We start from the raw sequence: 21884 nt of genomic DNA, 5'->3' as shown, positions 1-21884 counted from the left end.
TTCAAAAATGGGCACGTAGGACCTAGTTTGGGCTGGTGAGACACAAGGGTGTCTGCGAAAGGCTTCTTGCTCTTTTGGGTGGGCATGGAAGCCAGCTGGCGCCTTCCTGCCCTCTCTCGTGCTGGACAGAAATGAGGAAGCATTTGGCCTCCATCAACTGCTACTGGCTGCCACTGCACAGCTGGAAGGGAACCCACTTTAGGCAAAAGCTGACACCGTGGGAGTGTGGAGACACCTGGACCCTTGATGGCCTTGTTGAGTTGCTGGAGATTGGCTAACCCTGGGTGCCACGCTGCCCCAGGACCACCAAACCCCTAGCTAACACACTTCCTTGTTAAACCACCTTGAGCTGGGGTGTTCTGTTACCTGTGGCCACAAGTATCTTCAGAACGTTCTCCCTGAACGAATGACCTAGGCGAGTGGCCACAGGCTGAGAGCCCTCAAGCATGCCCTCCTAAACTATGCCACCCACACAAGTTCCTTTCTACCCCACAATAACAGACAAAGATTCTGGATGCTTTTTAAAAAAAACCACACCAGTCACTTTATTCTTAAGTTGGTACTTTACAAAACCACAAGGGAGAAGTCCTTGAGGGTGAAAGGGGTAGGGGAGTGGGAGATGGTGAAGAGGGGGACGAGGACAACCCAGAAATGAAGCCCCCCCATCTTGGGGGACCAAGCAGAGACTGGGCCCCAGGCCAGCCCAGCAGGGCCTCTCGTGTCCTGGCTGTACAGAGCTGGGCCAAAAGACCTCAGAGAAGGGTCACAGCTTCTAGAGACTGTCGCCATTAGACAGGCAGCCACAGGCTGAGGCTTCTGGCAGCCCAAAGAAGGAAGTGGGCCTCCCCCTCCCAAGCCGGGGGAAGGCAGCCTGAGGCAGGGGTGAGAGCTACCCGTCCAGCAGCTTTAGGATGCTCTCACGCTCCTTCAGAGTCTTCCAGGCCTGGTCCTTCTCCTTCTTGGTGGGCGTCCGCTTCTTCTGCCGGGCAGCCATGATCTTGCGGAATGCGTCCATGACCTCATTGTCTGCCATGCGGACCCGCTGCCTCAGCTCCTGCCGACTCACCTCCTCCTTTGCCAGCCTGTGGGGACCAGCCGGCCAGGTGCCATGGGAAGCCCACCAGAATAGGGCTCCTCCCTGTTCCAGACTGAGCCCACCCCACTACCCAGGGCTGCCACTCCTGTGGACCATTTCATACCAAATAGCAAAGTTATTGAGCCACGCTTACATGGTGCCCTGTGCCAGGTACTACCTCTTCAAAAATATCAGCTCAGTTAATCCTAACAACCTTGTGAGGTAGGTACTATTATTCCTATGTTACCAGTGAGGAAACTGAGGCTCAAGGAGGATAAGAAATGCCCCAAGATCCCACAACTAGTGAGGAGGAGATCTGAATCAAGGCAGGCTTCCTCCAAACAATATTCTTTAAAAGGTGTTCTGGGGGCTTCCCTGGTGGCGCAGTGGTTAAGAATCCACCTGCCAATGCAGGGGACACGGGTTCGAGCCCTGGTCCGCGAAGATCCCACATGCTGTGGAGCAACTAAGCCCGTGCACCACAACTACTGAGCCTGTGCTCTAGAGCCCGTGCTCTGCAACAAGAGAAGCCACCGCAATGAAGAGTAGCCCCAGCTCTCTGCAACTAGAGAAAGCCCGTGCACAGCAACGAAGACCCAATGCAGCCAAAAATAAATAAATGAAATAAATTAATTTAAAAAAAAAAGTGTTCTGGTGCCAGCAGAAGACCTGCTTTTACTTCAGCAACCAAACTCCAGAGCAACCTAAGGGTCTAGACAGCCTGAGGTCTACAGGAGGTGAGTGAGATACCAAACTGACCCCTCCGAATGGAACCTGACCTATAAATTCAATTCATGGTGGAGCTGGAAGGTCACTTAGAGATCTATCTAGTCCAACCTGTTTTCAGAAGGGGAAGCTGCTGCTCAGGGCAGGAGATGCCTTGCTTAAGGCCCTGCAGCTACCCATGCAGGGCTGAGGGCTGCACGCTGGCCTTCTGATAGCCAAGCTAGTTCCTTCACTGCCCATTACTTCTGTAGCTGCACATCCCCACCTCTCTCTCTCTCCCGTCCCCCTCCCTTCCTCAGTACTCTTTCATCTGTATTTTCCTCTTCTAGCCCTTGAAAGGGAACTAGAAAGAGGCTCTGGATTCAGTCTTGGGCTCCAGTCACAGCTTAGCTGTTTATTGGCTGTGTGACCTTCAGCAGAGCACTCATTTCACTGGGCCTTTATTTCCTTATTTGGTAAACAGGGAACACTACCACCTACTCCCTGGGCTATAGCAGAGATTAAGTAAGAGGGTGTACATAAAGCCCCTGGTACACGGTAGGCACTCAGTATACCCTCATCCTTAAATACCCTAGCAGCTTGCCAGCAACTTCTCCTTCTAATGATGCACGTCTTTACCAGCCACTCACGTGGTGACTGCAAGCCCTTTGCCCTGCCTCTCTTCCTAACCCAGCACAACGTCTAAGAGACAGGCAGAGGTGGCCAAGTGAACGAGCGTGCCCTGCTCTGCTGGGGCTCTGTGAGGCGGAGACACAGCACCTGCCTACGAGGAGCAAGGGGACTTAGTTGGGCTGCTTCTCTATCTTCCCAAGAAAAGGGTAGCCACTACCATGATCTCCCTACAGATACCACCTGCACCCTTGTTGTGAGGAGTGCAGGGCAAGATGGATGGGAATGAATAGAAAATGAATGACATCGCACGAAAACACTGGTCAGTTCCTGGTGAGGGGCTGGTAGTAATCACAGATGCTCAAGAAAATGTTAACAGTTGATAAACTGAGGTGGAGAGTATACTGGTGTTTACTGTACTACTCTGTCAGAGTTTCTGTGTGTATGAAATTTTTCACAATAAAACTCTGGGGGAGAAAGAAAGTTAAGCATGGAAAGACTTAAAAGTAAACCACACAACAATGCGAATACAGTTAACACCACTGAACCGTACACTTGAAAATGGTTTAGAGGGTAAATTTTGTGTTATTTGTTGTTACCACAATTAGAAGTGAATAAACAAGTCACAGATGCCTGAGCTGTAGTCTGTGGAATAAGAATCTGTTTGAGACAAAACCAGTGGGGTGGTGCCCGGCACTGACATTTTTTTCAAAGCCCTCCGGGTGATTTAGAGGCCCTGCTGGGTTTGGAAAGCCTGTCGTAAAGCTCCCGGAAGGTCACCAGCATGGCCAAGGCCTCGCTGGCCACGCCCTGGCCCGGGCATCCTGTCCACACTCACCTCAGCAGGTCGTGCTTCTTGGTGCGGTTGTGGGCACTGAGCGCTTTCAGCTCGGCCTGCCGTTTGCGCAGCTCCGCCAGAACTTCGTCCTCCGAGTCCTCTGCAGGGCGGTCCTCAGATTCCAGCAGGCCCTGGGCGATCAGCTCCTCCTTGATGCGGCTCTCCAGGGACTTGGTATGCGGCACACTGCAGGCAAAGGCAGTGCTCAGCTCAAGGGCCAGCCTGCAAGGGGGACCGCTCTGAGGTGCCCAAGGTTAGTGAACACCTTCCTTTCTCTTTGAGCACTGTCTCTCTATCTATCTACACATAAAAATATAGAGACAGACACATCTGGTCTTGTTGTAAACATACGCAACATATATCGATACGCTATGTAATATAAAATACAGAAAAACCTACAATGCTAACGACCCAAAGAGAATCACTATTTTGTTACCTGTTACTATTATATATATTACCATCTTCTTACCACATTACGTTATATACATAAAAATATGTATTTTATGTTCTTATATAAATACTATACGTATTCCAGATTGTGTTACATATTATTCCCACTTTTTTAATGTATTATTTTAGCTTTTCCCCGCCATGTACCAACATTTAAATATATCTTAAGTAAAAATAGGATCATATTGTCTGTATTGTGCTACAACTGACAGTTTCCACTTATCACTCTATTGTTTACATCTTTGCGTGTCAGTTATATTTCTCTAGTGTGATTAATAGTTGCAAGTTATTTCATCAGATGGAGTTACGACAATTTAGCCAACCAGTCTCCTCCAGGTGGACATTTAGGTTGTTTACAGTAAGAACAGGGCCATGATGAAAACCCTGTACTAAGCCTGTGCATGTGGAAATCCTGGCCCAGCACGCACATCTGACTTCTATTGGTCTTTATCAAAATGTCCTCAGTCTCTCTATTAATGAAGACCACCCATGCTGGGATGGACAAAAGTCAACAGAAGCAGAGGCCAGACTGTGAGGCATGGACAGGATGTCACTCACCTGAAGGGTTTGTTCTGATTGCGGGGAGAGGTGCTTGCCCCATCAGCCCCTGATTCTTTTCCAGACATGTCCGGAATAGGAGAGTCCTCCATGGGGGAAATAATATTTTCCTAGAAGAGCACAGAAATGCATGGAGGGAGAAAGAGCTACAGTATTACCATTTTCCTGCCCCCCTCTGTCCTACACGGACAGTCTTCACATACCAGAAATATCTTTTTATTTTTCTCATCCCACCCGCTGTGGGAAGTCTTCCCAAACCGACTCTAAAAAACTTTGATCATTTTAAAAATTCTTTATTTTGTACTGATACCAAAAGAAGGGAGCACAGAAGAGTGACGGTAACACTCAACAATAGTAATGAGAAGAGCTAAGGTATATTAACCGTTTGCAATGCACCAGGTGCTGCGCTAAGCATGCTGCAGCAGAGGCTGCCAGCTGTCCAAAAGCCATTCTTGCCTTTCTTCCACAGTAGCTGGGCTTATGGCTGCCCAGATACACCACACTTCCCAGCCTCCTCTGCAGTCAGGGGTGGTCATCTGACAAACTCTCTCCAGTGGAAAGTGATTAGAAGAGATAAGAGCCACAGCTGGCCACGGCCTTCACACACTCCTCTTTGCTCTTTTTCTGTGGGCTTGGAGTGGCAATCACACTTGGAGTGACCTTGTGCAGAGTGCATGTTTAAGACAGCAAAGCCAGCATACGTGGGGTCCCCGTCTGATGGTGTGGAACGGAGATGTCCCCCTGCCCCCACCTCAGCCAACCTGGAACGTGTGCCCAGAAAGACGCTATCGTGTTTGAGACAGCCAGGAAACTGAGGCTCAAGAGGTGAAGAGATATGCCTAAGGGCAGCCAGCAGGCATAAAGAAAGGGACCCTGAACCTGGGGTTTGAGTCCTGCTTCTGTGTGTTAGCTGTGTGACCTCAAGCAAACAGTTCCCTTTTTTGAGCCTCGACCTTGTTGGGTGTAACATGGGGTTAACCACTGTCTTTGCCTCTAACGAGAGGATGTGTAGAAAGCCCCTTGCACGGGGCCTTCAGCCAACGCTCAGCAAAAGTAACTGTGGAGTAGCAGCTACCTTGGGGGCAGGTTAAAAACTGGGAGGGGCATGAGAGGGCCTTCAAGAATACTGATGATGTTTTCTTTTGTGGTCCTGGGGCTGTAAGTGTGCTCATTTGTGAAAACTGATCAAGCTGTACATTTATGACCTATGTACCTTTCTAAATGTATAATGTACTTCAATAAACAATAAAAAATTAAACATTGAAACAGAGTGAATACAGTTCTTGTTTTGGGTTGGGGTGCTCACCTCCACCAAGGCCTGCAGGAGTCGCTGCGTCAGGGCACCAAAGGGGCACCCGTCTTCCGGCTGCTCGTGCTGGGCCTCAGACTTCTTCAGCAGGGCATCCACATCTGAATCGGGTAGAGAAGGGATGGACATGTGTGCTGAAGTGCTAGGAACTCAAGTCCTGGCCTGGGGTGGGCAGGGAGGTGAGGGGCCTACCTTTCGTGTCCAGTTCAGTCAGTGGCCCCATGAGGCCTTTCTTCTTGTCAGCCACGGCTGCTGCCCGGGCCCCGTCCTTCTGCTCCTCCAGCAGGTCCTCCTGTGCCCAGCGCTGGGAGTAGTGCTTCCCCAGGGGCGGGATCTGTGGGAGACATCCCATCCGGTCCCAAAGCAGTAAATACAGGCCAGTCGTGCCTGGGGTGTCAGGGGCTCTCTGCGCGCTTGGGACTGCCAACAGGCTCTTCGTTCATCCCTCATTGCTCCATTTACCTGTCTTCCCAAGTACCTAGCCCAGGGCCAAGGCCTGAGCCTGGTACAGGTGAGAAGAGATAAAGGAGATAAAATCTCTACACTCACAGTCTAGTAAGGAAGCCAGGTACGTACGGAACTGAAACACACAGACGGCAATACAAAACAATTTCCAAGATGTAAGGTGCAGAATGGTGCGTGTACATGGACCTTTTCCGTTGACAGCTGTTATCTCTAGAGAGAACTATAGATCCTAGGGTCAGAAGTGAGAGGAAAATATCTTTCGCATTGCTTGAACTTGTTACTGCCTGTGTGGATTACCTTTTCAGATAAATTTTTAAAAAATTCAGACAAGTGAAGTGACAGAGGTAGGTCAAGGTGCTGTGGCGCACACAAGACCGACCAACCTTCTGCTGGGGAATCTGTAAAGCCATTTTGGTGGCGGTAACATGCGATCAGGGGCTCAAAGGGTGTTAGTTTGCCAAGGGGAGAAGGGCATGTGCAGAGGCCCAGAGACCAGCAAGGACCCTGGAGTGAGGGCAAGGTGCTTGTGGGGGCTGATAAATACAGCAGTGGAGAGGGAGTGTGGCCAAGGAAACTGGAGAGGGGCACTGGGGCTGTGCCACCAAGGGCCGAGATGCTTGGACTCGATTCTGTAGGTAACGGGAGCCAGGGGAGGCCATGTCATGAGCACATCCGAACATGACAGCTGAGCTATGGGAGAATTTCCCACCAACACTTTTTTGTATTTTCTACATTTTCTTTAATGGAACCTTTTTTATTTTCATCATAAAAAAATAAATTTTCATATATTAAAAAAAAGAGAATCCCCCTAGAGCAGCAGTCCCCAAGCTTTTTGGCACCAGGACCGGTTTCGTGGAAGACAGTTTTTCCATGGACCAGGGTGGGGGGCCGGGGGGGTGGCTCAGGCGGTGACGTCAGCAATGGGAGAGCGGCAGATGAAGCTTCGCTCGCCCACTGCTCACCTCCTGCTGTGCGGCCCAGTTCCTAACTGGCTGCGGCCCGCTACCGGTCCACGGCCCCGGGGTTGGGGACCCCTGCTCTGGAGGGAAGAAAGTGTTAAGAGGCTGTTAAGGTAAAAGCTGGTGAAGGCTTGAGCCAAAGCAGAGGGGATGGCGATGAGAGAAAAAGGGAGGATCTCACTGAAGAAGGTGCCTTAGGACGTGGTGACCATTTGGATGGGGCAGAAGGGAGGAAGCTGAGAGTTAGAACTTGGGTGTCTGGGTGGGTTAATGGAACAGACGGGAGGCTAGGCAGGGCAGGGAAAGAAGATGATGTACAGCACTGCGATCTCTGATTCTGAGGCACCTCTGAGCCTTCTTGTTCTCCATCACGTCTATCTAGGCCTGGGGTCTCTACCTTGTAATGTTCAGCCTCATCTTCTGGGGGTTTCAGTAGCTCCTCTAGCGTGCGCACCTCCTCACTGGTGATGTCGGCACAGTAGGGCTCCACCGAAGCCCAGAATCTGCAGAGAGAAGCAAAGCCTGACGGGGTGCTCCCTGCCCCACCAGCCTAACCCCCGGACCCTTCCACAGCCTCCAATACCCAAATCCCAAGGCCCATTTATGTCCCCTGGCCCAGAACCTGTTGGGGGCGTCATTCTTGGGGATACGTGGCACGTCAATTGGGTCATCAGTGAATTCATATTCCTGGATCTTGGGCTGAAGGTTTTTGGATTTGGGTCGCCCAGGGCCAGGGCCCGGCCCATGTCCCGCCTTCCCTTCCAGTTTCTGCTTCTTGGGCTTCCCATGTTTGGGGGGAGCACCAAGCTCATGGTCTCGACCCAGCTTCAGGAATCGTCGGTCACCTTTCTTATCTTGCCAGTCGGTGAGGATCTGAAATTCACAGAGACTGTCACTGAGGGGGAGAAGGGAAGACACAGGACAACTCTGTCTCCCGGTGAAAAATAAGGATCTAGAACTCAAGAAGGCGCCGTCTCTCCCCCTCCCCTTTTTATCCAGCAAATGCCTACTCATACTGCAAAACTCAGCTCCTTTTCTGTGCCCATCTCACAGGATTTTATTCATATATTTCTCATCATTCCATTCACTTGTTTGTCTGTATTGATTCACCTCTGTAGCACCCAAGCTGGTCACACAGCATTCAGCAGTTCAAACAAGTAGATCACATCTCAGTGCACATTAGCCCTAGGAAAATACGCTGGTGGTAACTTTCCGGTGGAAGCAAGCATGCCTCCCAGCAAACCTTTACTTCAAATGTCACCACAACTGGGAAGCCTTTTCTGAATCAGTTATCCAGCTTCTTAGATGCTAAAATACAACTGATTGTGCCACAGCCCTGCTCAAAAAGCTTCAGTGGATTCCCAGGGACCACAAATTAATTTTATTCATCTTCTGAAGTCCAGTTAAAATGGCATCTTCTTCCTCTATGAGTATCTGGTACTTCGTACCTCCACTGTAGGCCCAATCATGTTGTTTGGTCATAACTAGAATAAACAGAATACTTTGTCTCTTCAAGAAGATTATAAGCTATTGGAGACCAGGAAGTTCATCTTAACCATCTCTGGTCCCCAGGATCTGGCATAGCACCTGGCACCCAGGGCTCAGAGAATATTTATGCCATAAATAGAAATAATGAGAGTCATACGAGTAAATAATGTTTGGCATGCTTATTTAGTGTGAGACATTGGGCTGAGCCTTTGCAAAAAGTCTTTTTAATTCTCACAAAAGCTCTGAGGTAGCTCCTATTATCCAGCCCACTTGGCAGATGGAGAACTGATCCTCAGAGGCAGGAGGTAACTTTTGCAAGCGTTGGAATTTAGCATTGGCAATAGCAACGCTAGCAAGCGCTTAGGTCAGGATTCAAATCCAGGCCTCCCCATTACAGTTCCCCCAGTACTCCTAACCACAACAGCACTTCTCCTGGTACTTGTCTGACCTCCCCTTCCCTTTAGTTGGCAAACTCCCCAAAGACCAGAACTGTCCTAATTACCTCCCTCTAGTGACTAGCACAGGACCCAGAACATTGTGGGGAGCGAGGGTCACTAGTTGCTTAGTGAATCAGAAATCTCGCAGTGTATGAGGATCATGCACATTCTTGCACATTTTCCATGTCACGCAAGCCCAGTTTGGGTCTCTCTCTTCCCCACTAAGCTCCTGTAACCCAGGCCTCAGCAGATGAGGCTAACCCATAACTTGTCACAGTCCATCCCTGGTGATGTACCCTCTGTGGGGTATCACCTGGGTTTCGGCCTCAAGCACCCGCAAGCGTCGGCTGGCAGAAGAAAGCAGGGTCTCAAGCTCCAGCTGCAGAGTGTCCAGCTCCTCGATACCGATGCCATCATCCTCAGAGCGGGCCAACACTGCTGTGTAGCGGGGACAGACCTTCAGGTGGTCCACAGACTTGAAGTCGTGGAACTGCAAGGGGCAGTCCTTCAGCTCACTCATGGCCCAGGATAGGGGACGCTGTGGAGCTGGAGAGGAAAGGACCACTGATGGGGGGTGGGGGGAAGTGGCACAAGAAAAGCCCAAGGGCTCCTTCCATCCAGGAGAAAGTCAGGCTTCAGTAACCTATTGACAAGGTTGATGGCACAGCTCTTACTCATAGAGCACCTACTGTGTGCCAAGTGAGGTGCAGACACATTACTGGCTTCTCATTGAATTCCTCACCCAACCCCATGAGCAGGGACCATGCTTATCTCCATTTTACAGATGAGGAAACTGAGACTCTGTGTGTGTTCATGTCCAAGCTTACCAACATGCAATTTGAATCCAGATAGTTTTGAGTCTGTGCCCCTAACCGCCATGGTATACTACGCTTGTCTTCCTGATGCGCTTCCCTGCAGTTCCACTCTTCCTGAATTCTGCAAAGCCCCAGAGTTCCAAGCATCGCATACTTATTATCTTAATGTTCTTTGTGCCTCCCAGCCTCTCCTTGTCTCACCCCTCCCCACCTCTGCCCCTTCTCTTTGTCCTGATAGTAAAATATGTGGGCTGGTAAGCCAGATATATCGGGATTCAAGCCCAGGCTTGACCAATTTCTATTTATGTAGCCCTGAACATGTTGATGAACTCTCCTGAGTCTCGTTTTTCCATCCGTAAAATAGGGCAAAAGAAGCCTGAGTCTGTTTCCCCATAATTAGTCTGAATCTGTAAAATGGGGTAACAATAGTACCTACCTCCCAGGGATGTTCTGAGGATTAAGAGATGATGCCCGTCAAGAGCTCAGTTCAGTGCCTGGCACAGAAAAAGTGGGGCTGGTTAATGGCTGGCCCCACCCATGGATCGCCCCAATGTCCCGCCTTTAGGGTCCCAGTCCTCTAAGAACACCCTACCGCGGCCTCCGCCCCCTCTACCTCCTCCTTGCTGCCTCCCACGGCCCCGCGGCCACGGGAGGGGGCGGGGAGTTCCGGTCGGTGCGAGCAACCGCCCCGGAACTGGCTATGTGCGGTGCCCCAGCAGTTGACGCGGGGGCGGAAAGACGCGAGGGCCAGACCCTGTGTCTTTCGGAGGATGGAGGTTTGCGGGCAGCAAGCGAGCCCGCTGCAGGTGGGGTGGAGAGGGTATGCCTCGCGCGGACCCTAGGGAACAGCCCGGCGCCGGGGGGCGGGGCTCGGCGGCCGGGTTCTCTGCCGGGCTGTTAGTCCCGTCGAGCCCCAAAGGCTGCAGGTAGGAGGGGCCCGGAGAAAGGATGGGGGCGCAGAACCGGAAAGATCGAAGGGCTCCTCCGCCTCGCCGTGTCCTAATATGGTGCCCAACCTGAGGCCGGGCTGCACCATTGCATGGCTATGAGGGAAGAAGGCGGCAAAGACGACAAGACGGCCAGAGTCGCAAGCAAGAGCTCCATGGGTAACGGGAGAAACTTGAGTAGTGACTTTACACTTCAGGAGCCTAAAACTACCAAGACAGTTCTAGGGGGAAAACTTCCGAGGGGCCAAATGTTCTTAGCCTCCTCCTCCCCCGCTCGGAGCGTTGATGGTACAGTCCAGACGTCCGGGCGGATACTGCGGCTGCGCTTCTCGCGAAAGAGAAGGCGGCGCGGGACTGGCCACTTCCGCACTTCCGCTTTCCGGCCCAGCCAGCGCCCGCGATGGTGAGAGACGGGCCCCGGGCCCGGGACCGCCGCTGTTCTGTCTCAGGGATCTGGGTCTGGGGGAGATGCGGCTTTGCAGCGGAGAGGCCCTGGGCCGAGGGATGCAGGGGGTGTGGGGGCACCCTGAGGCTGGGAGAAAGAGGGCGGGGCGGGGCCGAGGTGAGGAAGGGGCGAGCGGGGGACGCCCTTGTAAGAAGCAGGCCTTGCGGCTGCATAGTCTGGTCCTTGAAGCAGGTGGGGGATACTGAGGCATGGAGGAAGCCGGAAGTGGGCTCTCCTAGGTTCGTGGTAGCGCCTCGAAGGCACGTAGTAAGCCGCAGCCCGTAGTAGGGCCACCTCCCCACCCAGAGTAGACCTTCACTAAATACACTCCCCTGTTCTCTCTTACCCGCTTGACCCCACAGTTCTCTCAGGGAAACTTCCACACTTGCTTATCCCACTCTTCATGTTGCCCCAGCCTTGCTTCTTTCTCACGGAAGGATCTCTTTTATGCTTCCTCTACGTAGACCTCTTCCTGGTCAGAACTCAACCGTATCAGCCTTACTGTAGAATATAAGCTCTCATACTGCTGACCCCTCCCTTGCAGGAAATTCTCTTGATAACTGTGGGTGTTCCTGGCAACTGAGACTTGGCTCACTACCTTCCCCTCTTTGCACTCTCTCTGGTGATACCTATTTAATGTACAGGTTTTCGTGACCATGTGATTTATGGTGACTCCTAAATCTACCTTCCTAGGTTCACCTGGGAAGGTTCTCGTTCAAGGTTCACCTGGATATCTTGAAGACACCTTGAAATTAGACCTCTGGATCAAAACTCATCTTCTCTCCCTAAACTTGCTCACCCTCTTGTGTTACTTATTCCGCCTTTGTGTCCTCTTATGTCAGCTAGAAAGCTGGGATATTCTTTTTTTTGTTTTAATTTAGGCCATGCCTCTTGAATTTTTAAACATCAAACTTGTTGAGATATTACACGAGAATGTGTCTGTTCTATTTTTGAAAGGGCAGGCACCACAGGGCTGGCCACCTAAAATGCACCTTTTTCAGATTTGCTGTCTGAATTTTGACAGAGATAATCTTGCTTGTCCTGCATTGCTCCAGGCCAAGCCCTCATTACCCTCCTTAAATAATCTTCTCTGCCTGCTCTCTCACTTCCCTCTCCTCCAGTCCATTCTCCACAGAGTTGCCATGCAACTGTAGTCATGTAACTTCCTCCTCAGAAAGCCCCAGCAGTTCCTTGCCACCTTAAAAGAAGAGCTACACTCAGTAGCCTGGCATTTGAGATTCTCCATGAATCTCTAGGCTACTACTGCAGCCTCATCCATAGAATCTAAAATGCTTCCTGGCAACACTGTACTCATTACTACTTCTGGAACTCTTACTGCCCTTTTTTGTTATTCTGATCTTGCTTAAGTTATTTTTTCATTCATTCACTTATTCTACAGAAACTGAGTAAGACAGAGTATATGTAAGGTGCTGACTGACCTAGGTGCAGGGTATGTAAATTTGAATAAAATAGACATGGTCTGTTGACCATGGAGCTTACAGTTTAGTGAAGGAGAAAATTACTTTATGAACGATATATAAAGGGTGTGTCACTGTAAATTATAGTAAGTGCAATGAAGAGCGAAGTCAGGAAAGGCCTCTCTGAGGAAGGAGGAGGCCTTCCCTGAATAAACCAAGATCTAAAGGATGACTTAGGCAAAGAAGGGGGAGAAAAGCCTGCAGATAGATGGTTTGGCATGTGTGAAGGCCTGAGGTGAGAAAAAACTTGGCTAATACAAGGAACTGAAGACAGGCCAGTGTAGCTAGACACCGTTGCCTCTATTGGGAATGTCATTCTACTTTTTATCATTGTAAAGTCCTCCTAATCTTATTTCCATCTTCAAATCAAAACCAATTTTTTTTGCAAATAAAAATTGTAAATTTCTTTTACATTTTACCCATTATATCATAGTTACTTTCTCTGTTTTCCTGACCTAGTCGAGCTGTTTTAAGGGTAGAGAAGGTCTTAATCATCTTTGAATTCCCAGGCTGGCACACTGTAGATCTATACATTTGTTGGCTCAAAAGGTAGATTGAAAACAGTCATTCACCTGTATGCTTCTAGACCAGAGTTTCTCAACTTCAGCAGTATTTGGGGCTGAATAATTCTTTGTTGTGCATTGTAGGATATTTAGCAGTATGCCTGACTTCTGCCTACTCAACACCAGTAACCCCTACCCCACCCCACGTTGTAAAAATGAAAAATGTCTTGACATTGCCAAATGTCCCCTGGCAGGCAAAATGGTCCCCTGTTGAGAACCACTGTTCTAAACCTAGAATGAAAGGCACCTTGAAGGCCTAGTCTATTGTGTTTACTGTAGTATCTGAGAGTCAGGGACCCTGAGTACTGCCTGGGTCCTGTGTAGCTGGACTAGGGGACCAGTGGGTTTGGTGAGACAGATTCTGATCCTCTGTTGGCCTTTTTCCTACAGACTGCCACTCTCCGTCCCTACCTGAGTGCCGTGCGGGCCACACTGCAGGCTGCCCTCTGCCTGGAGAATTTCTCCTCCCAGGTGGTAGAACGACACAACAAGCCCGAAGTGGAAGTCAGGTAGGGAAGGAAAAGGGGTGGGGTTGATGGGTGCAGCACCCAGAGATGACTGTGTGCCATGAGTAACTTCCATCCTGGAGTTGTCAGTACAACTACAGTTCACATTTTTTGTCTTGCTGCCAGATGAACAATGGTTCCCAATTTGAAGTTCAGAAAATAGGGTCAGTGGGTTGGCAGGACAAAACTCAGGGGAGAAGCTGCTCTGGAGCCAAGATTGCTTGACACAAGGTGTGACTTCTCAGCGTAGGGCCATTTGGGAATTACCTCCCATGGAGTTAGTGAGCCCTCTGGCAGTTTAAGGAGTAGACTAAGAATTTAGTTACCTGAGATGCCATCTCTATTCTTTTCTAATTTAAAGATCAAGGATTCCGCCCCCACCACCACCCCCCCCCCAAAAAAAAAATGGACTCATCCGTCGTCTACTCCAAATATTCCGTACTTGGGATTATTTTCTCTTATGTAATTTATGTTTTGTAAATAATTATTCTTTTTCCCCTTTAAAATTTAATCTGGGACATACACAACTGAGATAAGCAGTGTTACCACACTAAGTTGATATGATTTGAATTTAAGAAAACTGACAAGATGTTAGGATGTGCCCTTTTATGCTACTTAACATATATGGTTTCCAATAGGTATTTTTAAAGGATAATAGCTCCCAGATAGCACCACCATAGTTAACTACCAACTGTCATCACAGGGATCCAGGGACATCAAAATGGGAACTGAGCTGAGAGGGATCTTAATGTTGAACAAGTGAATCCTTCTGGATTGATCATTAAAGGAGGCCAGACTGTTCGATTTTAGCTTGTCCTTCTCTCTAAGGCAGGTTCTCTCCTCATTCCCTAAACAGTGTATGGGTTTGCCTATAGTTATGAAAATAAGAGCTGTCATTTGTAAAGCTCCTACAGTGTGCCAGGCACACTGTTAGACACTTGACCCTTTTTGATCTCTCTCAGTCCTCAGCAGTGAAATAGGAATCAGAGTCATTTTACAAATGAGGAAGTTGAGATTCCAACAGGGTAACTTGCCCAAGGAAAGTAACAGAGGAGGCTGGATTTCAAAACGTTTTCGCCCTGACTCCAGAGCCTGTGCTCTTTCTGCTGGAGAACACGCTTGCTGCCCCCATCTTGGAGCACCCCTGCTTGTGAGTCTCCTATTCCTTGGACTCTGTGGTCCCAGATAGTGATTCTAGGATCTGCTGTGGGGTCTCCTTGACCATTCTGTTCTTTTATAGTACAGAGGCCTCTGTGATTTTGTGTTTTCAGGAGTAGCAAAGAGCTCCTGCTACAGCCTGTGACCATCAGCAGGAATGAGAAGGAAAAGGTTCTGATTGAAGGCTCCATCAACTCTGTCCGGGTCAGCATTGCTGTGAAACAGGTGAGCTCACCACAGATCCCCTGCCTCACCGGGAGGCCAGGGGCCCCCATGTGAGAGATCAGCATGCCAGATTCAGGGTGCAAAGAAACCCAGGTTCTATTACCAGGAAATGATTTGCCAAACTCATCAGCTCGGTAGATAAAGAGAGATCAGCCCCATCTTCTAGGCCTTGCTCTGCATTAGAAGGCAGGAAATGTAGCAGCCAAGGCTACAGGCCAGTTTGGTGTCAGGTCACAAAACTTTTCCTAAGGAATGAAGGATAAGTCCAGTTCAGAAAAATAAGCAGTAACAGTATCAATTTGATAGCTATAAACTCCGAAAGGGAGATTTAGGGTAAAAATATGGAGTGTAATTTCTTTTTTTTTTAAATAAATTTAGTTTATTTATTTTTCACTGCTGGGTCTTCGTTGCCATGCACAGGCTTTCTCTAGTTGCGGCGAGCAGGGGCTACTCTTCCTTGCAGTGTGCGGGCTTCTCATTGTGGTTCCTCTTGTTGCGGAGCACAGGCTCTAGGCACACAGGCTTCAGTAGTTGTGGCGTGTGGGCCCAGTAGTTGTGGCGCATGAACGTAGTAGCTCTGCGGCATGATCTTCCCGGACTAGGGCTCGAACCCATGTCCCCTGCGTTTGCAGGCGGATTCTTAACCACTGCGCCACCAGGGGAGTCTCAGGAAGTGTAATTTCTTATCTTTCCTCTGTGTTTCACAAATGTCTGACACTCCCACTACCACCATAATTTCTGCCATATTTATCGACTACTTGGACGCTTCTTTACTTAATAGATTTCTTTCAATTAACTTATTGACTTATTATTTATTTATTTATTTCTTCTTGGCTATGTTGGGTCTTTGCTGCTGCACGTGGGCCTTGTTTAGTTGCCACAAGTGGGGGCTACTCTTCATTGCAGTATGTGGGCTCTAGGCACGTGGGCTTCAGTAGTTGTGGCGCGTGGGCTTCAGTAGTTGTGGCACGTGGGCTTAGTAGTTGTGGCTCATGGGCTCTAGAGTGCAGGCTCAGTAGTTGTGGCACACGGGCTTAGTTCCTCCGTGGCATGTGGGATCTTCCCGGACCAGGGCTCGAACCCGTGTCCCCTGCATTGACAGGCAGATTATTAACCAGTGCGCCACCAGGGAAGCCCAACTTATTTTCTCCTACTTAAATTTGTTTGAAAAAGAAACTTTGTGCCACAAATGGAAAAACAATACCACTTGCCAAATTGAGGACAAGTCTAAAAAACAAGCACGTTGAAAACAACAAGGTTATTAAGTTCAGACTAGACACTTCTGCCTATAGAAAGCTCTAAGCCAAGGACCTGCTCTGTTTGTTGAAAGGGGAGATTAACAAGTGTTGGGGGCTGTTAAGGGTGTGTCTGCCCTGTGCAGCAAAATTCTTCCTTCAGAAATGTTGAGAGTTCATCAGGGAGAAACTTTGGGGTTTGTTTGATGTTCATTGCTACTAACGTGGAGACCACCTAAGGTTATCTCTGATATTCTTCACAGTATGTATCACAGACTGGAAAATGTAGCACTAGTGAAATAAGAAAGGAAAGGGTAGTTTTGAATATAGATGTGGACTCTGGAAGGAACAGATAAAAGGTTTATCTGTTCCTCTTGTTGCGGAGCACAGGCTCTAGGCACACAGGCTTCAGTAGTTGTGGCGTGTGGGCCCAGTAGTTGTGGCGCATGGACGTAGTAGCTCTGCGGCATGATCTTCCCGGACTAGGGCTCGAACCCATGTCCCCTGCGTTTGCAGGCGGATTCTTAACCACTGCACCACCAGGGGAGTCTCAGGAAGTCTGCAGAAGGAACAGATAAAAGGTTTGAGTTTGCCAGGACTTCCCTTCCAGTGGTTAAGACTCTGCACTTCTACTGCAGGGGGCACAGGTTCTATCCCTGGTCGGGGAACTCTGCATGCCATGCGGCGTGGCCAAAAAATTAAAATTAAAAAAAGATGTGGGCTTGCCAGAATTACTTTTCTGGAATGGGTGAAGGCAAGATCATGATAACGTCCCATTAAGTTGGAGGGCCCTAATGTAGTAGACCCTCTTTTCAGTTGGCAACCAGTTACCCCACGATTCAGAGTTCAGGTGGTGGTGTTCCAATACCCAACCCCACTACCTCCAGCGAACCTGGGAGAAATTGCAGTCAGAAGACCAGGCTCCAGATTTCTGTTGGCCTAGAGTGTCAGCTTTAGGGAAACACGTTTCTCCTTTGCTCTCGCCAGGCTGATGAGATCGAGAAGATTTTATGTCACAAGTTCATGCGCTTCATGATGATGAGAGCAGAGAACTTCTTTATCCTCCGAAGGAAACCAGTGGAGGTGAGACTGTGTGATCCATATGTTTGTAATACCCAGAATTCCACTACCACATCAACTGTTACTGGCCTGGGATTGTTTCTAGAACTGGGATTGCTGCTCCCCCAGCTGTAGGGAACCCACGGCCTTTGTGGGTGAGAATTGGCCTTCGTTTCGGCTGTTGTGGGAATAAGGGGAATCAGCTTCGGAGGCTGGGTCTGCCTCAACCATGGAAAAGGCAAAAAAGATGAGATGCACTGTGCACCTTCCCAGAGCCTGTAGTCTAGCGGCAGAAAGGGCATGATGAATCAGAAATCTAAACTCTGCCACCAACTGAATCAGAGTCTCAAGGCCACAGTTGACATTGGGTCACTTGTTGTCTGACTTTGTACTTGAGTCCTCTCTACAGACTCCCTGCCAGATCAACTCTCTGCCAGTGACTAAGCAACTACCACACAGAGCGAGCAGCAAACACCATCGTCAAACACATTAGACATGTTGGCCAAGCTCGTCCTCATCCTGAGCTAAAATTAAAATTTCTGGTCCTAGATCTAACCTCCAGGGCCACCCAGAATAAATAAAATTGCTCTTCTACACACAGCCCATCTGATAGTTAAAGACCTCAGTCCCATCCTTCTCCCACAGCATCTTCGCTTCTCTCTGGACTAGATGTTCCTTTTGTTTGAAGAGATTCTTCTTTGACAAGATTTCCAGTCCCTTCACTCTCCGTTGACTCATTCTGAATGCAACTGTCTGTGCCACAGATAGTCTGCCAGAGATGTCTGATAGACACAAAATTCTCAACTGGGTTCAGTTGATCCAACTGTTGGTTCCTTGGATCCAACATACACACCCCACCAGAGCAGGTGGGCTGCTGCCTGAAGGGCATGTAGCTTGGGATAGGGTCACAAGCAGCTGGAAGCATGTGGCTAAGTGGACATAGAGGGCACGGCCAGCTCAGCGCCCCCAGGATGCTGATTCTCTCCTGTTTCTTCTCTCCCTGCTCCCCACTGTCTTCCTTCCCTAGGGGTATGACATCAGTTTTCTGATCACCAACTTCCACACAGAGCAGATGTATAAACACAAGTTGGTGGACTTTGTGATCCACTTCATGGAAGAAATCGACAAGGAGATCAGTGAGATGAAGCTGTCGGTCAATGCCCGTGCGCGCATTGTGGCCGAGGAGTTCCTCAAGAATGTAAGTGTAGGGGCCTTCCTGGTTTGTTTCCAGAAGTAGAAAGACCAATGGGTCGTGCTGAGAATTTAGCATCTGGTGGGAAAGTGGTGCCAACGGTGGGTGAATATTTCCTGAGGCCTCTAGGAGCTCTGGTGGGCTGCAGGTCAGCCTGATTCCTTGGGGCGGGAGGGCCCGTGCTTCATGTTGGAGAGCTGCAGGGCATTTTCCATCTCCGGGGGCCTGGGTGATGCCTCTCTTAGTCGCTCATTTCTACATCTCAAAGTGTACACAGTCCTTCCCTGTATCTAGTTCAATCCCCGAGTGAGGCAAGTTAAATCCACATGTGAATTTTCTAGGAGTGTAGGGCAGTTAATCAGAGTGTAATTCCAGTTTTCAAACAGACTGGAATAGTTTCCTTTGGCATCTGCTTCTCAGGCTTAAAGTCATGATTTCTTCAGCCTGTTTTCCATCGTTTTCACGGCTTAAGTCCTACAGATCCCTCTTTAGTTGTTTGTGGCTTCGTGACGGAAAGGACTACAGCCCTTTGAGGAGGACGAATTGTTTACACTGATGAAGTGATGACACAGTTGTTCTTTTTTAGTCATTCACGACGTGCCTTTTTTTTTTCTTTTTCCAAACAGTCCTTGGTTTGTTGTTATGTTCCCCTCAGAGTCAACTATGATCCCTGGATGGTAGAATTAGTGTTTACTCCTACCAGTGCGTACAGATCCAGCCCCGGAGGAGCTCAGATTCCTGAAAATGGATATTACACCCGCTTCCCCTGGGCTTTAATTATACTGAGGACAGCCAGTGTACAAAGTAGCTGTACTGTGCAGCCAGGGGAACACGCTTGTTCAGGTCACACAGGCCGTGGAGTCAGGCCACCTATGTGTGAGTCCGGCTCCACTGCTTCCTCGGGCATGTTACAGAACCTCTCGACAAAGCCTCAGTTTCCTCGGCTGTGAAGTGAGACTGTTAATTAATACGTACCATTCAGTGTGGTTGAGCATTAATGAAGAAATGTGTATAAAGCATATCACCTGGTGCCTAGTAAGCTTTCCCTGTATTGTAGCACAAGGTTATATGGCCAGGGCACTGTGAGGCCTCTGAACTCAACTGAAGAAAAATAGTTCTTGTCCCAATTTAGTATTTGGGTCATTCATTCGACAGTCATTTAGTTGTTACAGTAAGTACATTTCTGTGGTAATACAGCTAAAAATGTACGTTCAAGTATCTCATTTAATACCTAAAACAATCTTTGAATCAGGTGGCATCCCCATTTCATAGATGAGTTATCTGGGCTCTGGAAGTTAAGTCATATGTCCAAGGTGCCTCAGCCAGTAAGTGAAGGAACCAGGAATTGGAGTTTTCAGACTCAAGATCTAAGATAGTATAATGGCATCAGGTGCATGTAAGGGTCGGGCCGGTAATGTACATGAGTGAGGTGGGCCGTGTGGGGATCTGGTGAGCACATGCCTCACCTGAAGAGGATCACCACCGCACAGCTCTGGCCCTCCGTGGCTTCATCAAAAGAATCTCAAAATCTGGATCTTTGTGCAGTGTACTATATTTTCAAGGTTGGCTAATTCATATTCATATCGACTGATTCATATTCTTTTAAACTGTGGGCCAAACACTGCTCATCTTTGGGCTGAGTTCAGCTCGTGGGCCATTGGTCCACAACCTCTGGTCTATAAAATGTCCAGGGCTGTTCTAGGCACCATGGGAGATATTTGAGGTTAGAAAGCATTTCAAGGGCCTGTCTTACTTGGAGGACCACACAGAGCTTGACACAGAGTACCAGATCCTGGCTCCCTCTCTGAATCCCCAAGCATTTGCATGTGAGCCCCCATTTCTAAAGAAGGCAACCTCAGTTCAGTAAGCAAGGCACAGTGACAGGGCTTTCTGGCAGCCCTTGTGGCACGACCAAGGGGAGCTGTGGAAAAACCCACGTCACCCTTAATTTTTCTGCCTTGTCCAGTGCTAGGTTTTAGGGCCAGTGCCCCAAAGGTCACACTGCTGAATGCTGGCTAAATTAGAGTGTGCCCACAGGGTGTCCTGAGACCGAACCCTGCCCTGCAGAGATCTGAGTACAGCTGCAGCTCTCAAATCAGCCCACCTCCCCAGAGCAGGCCTGCGAGGATACAGTAATAACATCATTCACCGCCTCTTGGTTCTCTTGACAGTTCTAAAGCATCTGGCTGGATCTCGTGGCCTTCCCCCTCAGACTCCCCCGTGTCTCTGCGAAGGCGTCCTGGAGTTACTCCCCAGAGCAGCGGTGGCGACGGCGGCAGCAGCAGCGGAGGGGAGCTGGGTGTCGGGGTGGGCATTAGATGTGGGGGGGGGGTGTGCTTGCTAGCTGGGCAGCAAAGCAGCAGTGGACCTGCCCCAAGGCCACATGTGCCTGGTCAGGCTGGCTTCTGATGTTCAGTCCCCTGGGCCGGGACAGATTTTTTTTTAACGTCTTGAAACTTAAAACTCTGTGCTTGTAGGAGACTGTAACCTTTTTGTCTTTTTTTTTTTTTTTTTTTTTTAAACAAACAACCTCCACCTCCAGTGGCTGTGACTGGTCCCAGTGATTGTACCTTACTGGTCGCTGTGGGTCTGGGCGGGCCTGGAGCCAGAAGGCGACTGCTGTTCCTCCCTGGAGCCACCACAGGTGGGGAGGGAGGGAGGTTTCAGACTCCAGTTCCTCTCCCTCGTTCTCTTATTTCCTTGAGCCAATAGAAGCGGTGGAGACCCTCTGCCAGCTTCCTGAGCTCTGCCTGAAGATGGCCACCCAGCACTGGTTGGGGACAAGGGCTGAACTGGTGGCCACCAGCCACACCTAGGAGCTGGGGCCTGAAAGCTAGGCAACCTCTGGCCGCAGGGGCCTCTTCGTGCCCTCCCAGCTGAGAGGGGCCGCTGTTTCGCCTTGTCTGTCAGTGCAGTGCCTGTGCTAGAGGTGGAGAGGTGAGTCCTCCAGAGCTTCCCGGCTGGGGCCTCCTGCCTGCTCTGGCTCCTCTGCTCCCACGCTCGCTGTACCTTTTCTTATTCTGGTGGATCCTTCCTCCCCTAATTAAAGTCTCTTTTTGCCCCTCTGGGGGTGCATGAGGTCTGTGCTCTCTGTGTATACCTGAAAAGCTGGGAGGTGAGGCTTTTTCTTCCCTAAGACCATCTGGCTGGCACTTGGGTCTGGGGGTCCCCACCAGAGACAGTTTCGTGATTGGCCCCTGGCGTTAGTCCTGCCGAGGGCCCTAACCCAAGAGACCTCTATTGCAGTCCAGGCTCCACCCATTTCTGAAACTGCTCTCTCTGCCTATATAGAGCTTTGGTTCTTTTCATGTAATGAGCTCATTTGGGCTAGAAGGTAACCTCAGAGA

The 21884-nt window shown here is 49.5% G+C and overlaps 2 protein-coding genes across 7 annotated transcripts; one reads left to right on the top strand and one right to left on the bottom strand.

Moving 5' to 3' along the window:
• Positions 1–515: 515 nt before the first annotated feature.
• On the bottom strand, positions 516–10825 carry TADA3 (transcriptional adaptor 3). 6 transcript variants are annotated; one of them, XM_033437331.2, is made up of 10 exons: positions 10322–10825; positions 10166–10223; positions 9228–9460; positions 7612–7862; positions 7387–7492; positions 5758–5899; positions 5563–5666; positions 4257–4366; positions 3249–3470; positions 516–1082 (listed from the first exon to the last, which is right to left on the bottom strand). In XM_033437331.2, exons 3-10 carry the CDS (start codon positions 9432–9434, stop codon positions 890–892), a joined length of 1335 nt encoding a protein of 444 aa, XP_033293222.1. In that variant the 5' UTR covers positions 9435–9460; positions 10166–10223; positions 10322–10825; the 3' UTR covers positions 516–889. The 6 variants fall into 6 exon arrangements, with proteins under 6 accessions (XP_033293222.1, XP_033293221.1, XP_033293223.1 ...); XM_033437330.2 differs by having other exon boundaries at positions 10343–10825; XM_033437332.2 differs by having other exon boundaries at positions 10483–10825.
• A 103-nt stretch (positions 10826–10928) lies between these two features.
• On the top strand, positions 10929–21617 carry ARPC4 (actin related protein 2/3 complex subunit 4). Its single transcript, XM_004274812.4, has 6 exons — positions 10929–11079; positions 13553–13671; positions 14940–15051; positions 17274–17369; positions 18373–18543; positions 20709–21617. The coding sequence occupies exons 1-6, from the start codon at positions 11077–11079 to the stop codon at positions 20712–20714; spliced, it is 507 nt and encodes a 168-aa protein (XP_004274860.1). The 5' UTR covers positions 10929–11076; the 3' UTR covers positions 20715–21617.
• Positions 21618–21884: the final 267 nt, after the last annotated feature.

Source organism: Orcinus orca, chromosome 10 (assembly GCF_937001465.1).
Source record: "Orcinus orca chromosome 10, mOrcOrc1.1, whole genome shotgun sequence".
In the NCBI taxonomy this organism is placed as follows: Eukaryota; Metazoa; Chordata; class Mammalia; order Artiodactyla; family Delphinidae; genus Orcinus; species Orcinus orca.
This window is presented reverse-complemented; position numbering and strand designations above follow the sequence as displayed.

What these genes read in the sequence shown, in the direction of transcription:
- ARPC4 (XM_004274812.4), top strand. An exon ending in TCAGCATTGCTGTGAAACAG is followed by an intron (nt 15,052 to 17,273) that starts GTGAGCTCACCA and finishes TGCTCTCGCCAG; the next exon opens with GCTGATGAGATCGAGAAGAT. An exon ending in TCCGAAGGAAACCAGTGGAG is followed by an intron (nt 17,370 to 18,372) that starts GTGAGACTGTGT and finishes TTCCTTCCCTAG; the next exon opens with GGGTATGACATCAGTTTTCT.
- TADA3 (XM_033437331.2), bottom strand. Translation starts at nt 9,434, where the DNA reads ATGAGTGAGCTGAAGGACTGCCCCTTGCAGTTCCACGACTTCAAGTCT. An exon ending in TGCTTGAGGCCGAAACCCAG is followed by an intron (nt 7,863 to 9,227) that starts GTGATACCCCAC and finishes TGTGAATTTCAG; the next exon opens with ATCCTCACCGACTGGCAAGA. An exon ending in AAGAAGCACGACCTGCTGAG is followed by an intron (nt 1,083 to 3,248) that starts GTGAGTGTGGAC and finishes TGGTCCCCACAG; the next exon opens with GCTGGCAAAGGAGGAGGTGA.